Source organism: Neopelma chrysocephalum, unplaced genomic scaffold (genome assembly GCF_003984885.1).
Source record: "Neopelma chrysocephalum unplaced genomic scaffold, ASM398488v2 Primary Assembly neopelma1_23, whole genome shotgun sequence".
NCBI classification, from domain to species: Eukaryota; Metazoa; Chordata; class Aves; order Passeriformes; family Pipridae; genus Neopelma; species Neopelma chrysocephalum.
In genome coordinates, this window is record NW_020897691.1 from 19,080,554 (window position 1) to 19,086,553 (window position 6,000).

The 6,000-nt window shown below is 38.9% G+C and overlaps 1 protein-coding gene across 1 annotated transcript in view; it reads left to right on the forward strand.

The window, feature by feature from the left end:
- Positions 1–6,000, forward strand: part of ARID1B (AT-rich interaction domain 1B) — a 324,487-nt gene that overhangs the window by 314,532 nt on the left and 3,955 nt on the right. The window contains 3 exon segments of the mRNA XM_027688947.1: positions 64–160; positions 3,380–4,169; positions 5,029–5,159. Coding sequence (XP_027544748.1) covers positions 64–160; positions 3,380–4,169; positions 5,029–5,159 — 1,018 coding nt within the window.

Genomic DNA, 6,000 nt, shown 5'->3' on the forward strand with positions numbered 1-6,000 from the left:
ACTTTTCCTGGTGGCTTGGAAGTTCCAGCAGCTCTAAGTGTTGCTTTGAATGCTTTATTTTAGGCATGAACCATATGGGCAGCAGTATCCAGGACAAGGACCTCCCTCAGGACAGCCACCATATGGAGGACATCAACCTGGCATGTATCCACAGCAGCAGGTAGGAGAGGGGAAAATGGCTATATTCATAACCTTTGGTTAATAAAATTGACCCCAAAATTCTGTATACATTCAAAAATTTTTTTATATGATATATTGCTTTTGGCTTAGAGGAGCACTGTAGTTCTGGTCAAAATCACAGCCTGTATGGATGAGCACTGTATGTGCAGCTATAGGAAAATGTGTTCATTACACTGGAAGAGTGTAAATTCTAACAGATGTTCTGTGATTTCGGATGTGCATTAAGCGATTGTCCCAAGTTAATAACCAGCAGACGGGGAAATATAATGCATAGACAAGTAAAGTGATGTTGCCTCAGTTCCAGAAACAAATAGGAGAGCCACTTGGCTGGCAGGTTGAAGGGCCTTAATGTCATGCAGCTAAGTGAACCCAACAGAAAACTGGAACAAAGTAAAATGTGCAACACACTAAATTATTTACACTGCTATGGTGGGTCATATGAGATACCTATCTTTAATATGGATCAGATGGCATATTGCCACATGTTATCTCTAATAATAATATGGTACAAATACATAAGAGAGAACATTATTGGTGTTAAAAATAGTTTAAATGTTTGTACATTCCAGTCTCCCTAACTTTGTAATAACTTCAAAAATACAAATTATATTAATTAATAAGATTATTTTTGTTAGGTATATGATTCATACCTTGTGAGCAAAATCCCATCTTGAAGTCAGTGGAGTTTTGCTATTGACTTATAACAGGATCAGTTTCATTCTGCATGTTACTAATTTATTTTTAGTCATACAATACTTCAAGTTAGCTTCCAAAATAGAAGCTATTTCCTTATTATAAAAAAACTAAAATGTAAACTAGTTTTCAGCCAATTTCAGATAGTCCTTTTCGGTGGGGGAAATCAGGGGCGAGGGTGGGAGGGAGGGTGCTGTGGGGAGAACCCAAAAGAAACCTTAAATTGCGCTGTATGAAAAATATATATAAATTTAAATTTCAGAATTTGTTGTTTATCTCTTTGGTTCATAACATCTCAAAAATAGCATAACTGAAAAACTGTTTTATTTTTTATGACAAGCATATGCTAGCAGTCTAGGTGATTTAGTGGGGAAATTGCAAAGATACATAACAGAACAGTTTGTGATATTCCATGCTAACGCGTGCAGAGAATATATTAACTACGTGTTCATTTAGGCAAGGAGACAGCTAGAATTTTTAAAAATATATTTAGCCCTGTCCTTAGTGCTGTTTATATACTTTGTACAATGATTCTTGAATGCAAAATGCATTAATGCAGAAGAGCAGTGAAGAATGAAGGACAAGGATCCTGACCGGCCTCGGCCTCTCCCTCCCATCCCCAGAGGATTCCATTTCTTCATTTATCTAGAGACTCGGTTGCCACTAGTTTATTTACAATTTCCTAAATCTTACTCTGTAGTAAGAATGTGAAAAATGACCCTTTCAAAGCTTTATCTCCAACCTGAAGGCTAGGGAATGACCTTCAATGGAAGTGATTGGAGCATGAACTCCTGGGGCTAATGAAACACTTTGAGCCAGGTTTTTCAATTCCTGTATGAATGCTTATACCCCAAGAGCTGTTATGCAGCAGGTGACCTTATTGGTGGGTTTTTGTCTTCTGTGAGGTCTCAGAATTCCACATCCCTGGCGGAGACATGTTGTGCAGCCTTAGTCTCTTGCCGAACCTTCCACACAGGAGGGGGGAGCTCAGGCCCATCACTGTCCTCAGCACTGGATACTATTAGGACTGTTGCCACTAGAGATACAAGAGTGCTGAAGTGCTTTTAAAAAGGCACATGCTTCATTCCCAAGTGTCTACTGTAAGCACTGAGTCACTGTGGCAAAACAAACACCGCCTTTTTAGGTGTGGCAACTGCCAAGTCATTTCTTAATGTATAAATTGGTCCCAAGGGTGGAATTTAGTACAGCAAGTAGTTCATGTAAGGCTGGAAATAGGTATTTCTCAGATAGCCAGACAGCTCTATTGCAAGTTTGAAAAAAAATAACTTCCATGCAATACAGTAGTTGGGGGTTTATGTGCACCAAAGTTGGAAGATGAGTTTATGAATCCCAGAGCTGTTTTAACTTTCCCGTATTGAATACATACGGAATTTTATCTGATCTTAACTCTAGTGCATTAGTATACATTGTGCAGTGTGACTGAGCTACAGTTTCCAGGGGAGCTGTAACTTTGAATTTGCCATAGATCATATATTCAAAAATCACCCATTTGATTCACATTTTTTTGCTTCAGAGCACTCAGTGTGGTTTGAACTATGGAACAAACTCCCACAGGAACTAGAACCTTACCACCTTCCCCTCAAACAGCAACATGTCTTTTTTTTGTTTTGCCATCTTAAACATAAATACATACAAGCTTATATGGTTTAAAAACCACTCAGCTCTCCCCAAGGTAAAATAGCTTACCTCACACAACATTCCCCACTTGAGAGGGTGAGAAACAAAGAGGGAATAAACCACAGGTGGCAGCTTTTAGTTACATTTCTTAAGTCATTACTGAACAGCAGGGTAAGAACCTGCATAAACTAGAATAGAACGTTTGGATGTGACCATTTGCTGTAATATTCTCCCAGTAAATTAAATTGATTAGGATGATTTGGGAAGAGGACAGTTGCCCAAACAGAACAGCATTCCTGAGAATTACCCAGAGTGTCAAATGCGGCAGAATTGTTTTCTCCTACTAATAAATTTACTGTGTGTAGCCTATGTCTTACCATAAGATCCAGTGTTTCAGACATGCTTGCAGCATATCTTGTTACTTTAAGAACTTATTTAGTGCTTTTCTCTTGAAAAGATTCACTGGGTGGTTCTGAATTTTTTTAAAAAATTTTTCTTCTTAGTAGACTAAGCATAAAAAAGAAGCGAAGATATTTTAGTTAGTGAGGACTGTTGCTTTTGCATGCGTGTCTGAAATGACCAGTGGAATTTAATCTGACAGATAGGAAAGGAAAGGGAAAGGGAGAAAATTAGAGCAAGCATAAGAAAATTTAGCCCAAGGATAAGTTTCCTTTTAGTATTTGGTTGCAAGCACAGCAAAACAGAGGCTTAAAAAGAAAGGCTAAAGGTACCACTGCATCCCTGACTCTGGAATCAGCACAATCCCTCTAGAACAAAGCACCTCCAGCTTTTTTAATGAGCCTTCAGCCAGTATATTTGTATTGTGTATGGAGTAAAAGTGACACATCTTTCCAAAATTTTTTTTCAGAACTATAAAAGACACATGGATGGCATGTATGGGCCTCCAGCCAAACGCCATGAAGGGGATATGTATAACATGCAGTATGGCAACCAGCAACAGGAAATGTATAACCAGTACAGCAACGCTTACACAGGGCCTGACAGGAGACCCATGCAGGGACAGTATCCATATCCATATAACAGGGAGAGGATGCAGGGCCCAGGACAAATGCAGCAGCATGGAATACCTCCCCAGATGATTGGTGGCCCTATGCAGTCATCATCCTCCAGTGAAGGTCCTCAGCAGAACATGTGGCCGACACGAAATGATATGCCTTACCCTTACCAGAACAGGCAAGGTCCAGGAGGCCCTGCACAGGCCCCACCGTATCCAGGGATGAATCGCACTGATGATATGATGGTACCTGACCAGAGGATAAACCACGAGAGTCAGTGGCCTTCTCATGTCAACCAACGTCAGCCTTCTTATATGTCATCCTCAGCCTCCATGCAGCCTATCACTAGACCTCCTCAGTCATCCTACCAGACACCACCCTCTATGCCAAACCACATCTCTAGAGCTCCAAGTCCAGCATCCTTCCAGCGCTCTTTGGAAAACCGTATGTCTCCAAGCAAGTCTCCTTTCCTACCCTCCATGAAGATGCAAAAGGTTATACCCACAGTCCCAGTGTCACAGGTCACGGGACCTCCACCCCAACCACCACCGATTAGGCGAGAAATCACCTTCCCCCCGGGCTCTGTAGAAGCATCCCAACCAGTCTTAAAACCAAGACGAAAGATTACCTCAAAAGATATTGGTAAGCATCAAAACAAAAGCTAAATAACCAAAATAAGCTGTGAAGAGGGGACTCTGATTTTGATTTTTTTTTTTCACATTTTAAGACTTTTGACAAATAGGGAACTTTGGTAACTACGATGTGGTTGTCTCCAATAAAAAGGTAATAGCATATGCATCAGTGACGATGATAGGTAAAACTCATCCCAGACAGTCTGACGTGAAATAAAGCAGTATTTTATATGGAGACCTAAGGTCTCCAGAAATGCATTAAAAATGAAGCTTGCCTCAAGATTTCATAATGAGATGTGTTGAAAGGTCTTTCAGAATGTCCATTAAGTCATCAATGCAACATTTAGCTGAGCAAAGCTTTCTTTGTTCTTGTTCCATGGAAGCTCATGCTGTTCTGCTGTGTAGTTACAGTCTCTGCCTCCCTTGAATGGTCCATTTATTCATTGCATATTATTTGTCCTGTTTGTTTCTCCCCCTATTCTTTCCCAAGTATCTTCTTATCTTAAATTCCAGTTACATTTCATACATTCAAGTTCTCAAACTTCAGATTTCCACACTCCTGACAGAGTATTCTACCTTTGTTTACTGATTATTCAGTTTAGTCAGCTTCTTTAAGTTTTTATGATTATTTCAGCTTCAGCAAAGTCAAGAAGAATGGCTATGTTAAGATATTCTCCAGTATTAAGGCTGATCAGCAATTAGAGAAAACTGAACAGAACTAAGTGGTTTAAGTAGGGTCTTAACCAGTGTTTCAGTAACTATTTAATTTAAATTTGCATTCTCAGAATGTCACAGTTTAATCTTTCAGGAACTCATTAACAGTCTTCAAGGATGCACTAATGCCATTTTACTTCTCCTTCTTTCTCCAGTAACTCCTGAGGCCTGGAGAGTGATGATGTCTCTTAAATCTGGTCTTTTGGCTGAAAGTACCTGGGCGCTAGACACTATTAATATTCTTCTGTATGATGACAGCACTGTTGCTACTTTCAACCTCTCTCAGGTAGGTGGGAAAGCAGTATACTTCTCAACTTCCCAAGGAAGGAGAAATGAAATAAGATACCTACAAAATGCTGATGGCCTTCACAATTTCTTCTAATCACCATAAATTTGAATATTGCAAAACGTCCACTTGTTAATGATTGGTAACAGTGAGTAACAAGGTAGATGTAGGTCAAATAGGGGAAATTATAAGCCTGAAAGAAAGAGGTTTCTTCTTGAAAGGAGCATGTAGGAATATAGGAGTTTTAGCACTGCCAAAAGACTAATGTATAAATTCACATAGTACAAGCACAATCCCAGAAAACAGCAGTATGTTAGTAATCTTGCTTAATTTATGTTTCCATAAAAGGCTTTGCAAAACCATATTAAATTGATTTGAAAGCTGTCTTTTGGTGATGACTTGTCCCTCTTCAGTAGTTCCATACGAGGTTGTGGGATTTTTTTTAATTGCTTATTTTCTGTTTGTTTTCTTCTTCCAGTGAATTAAGTTTTCACTGAAATACCAGAGTGACAATTTAAAGGCTAATATCCACTCTCTGTCCATAGGATGCAAGTAATACAGGATTTAACTGTGTGTGATTTTTGCCTCACTACCTCCCAGCCCTGCTCCAATCTTTGGCCTGTTAGGTGATTAGTAATAAATGGCATGCTGATAATGCACATTATCTAAAATTTGTACAAATTAAATATTCAGTTTCTCTCTTCATTCATTCCTTGGTTACTAATAGTATAACTCATAATTTTTTAAATATAATTACTTTTTTTTTAAATGCAGACACAAATGGTACATTTCATCCCACCTAACTTTAGAACTAGGGTATCTATAGCATGATTCATCTCAT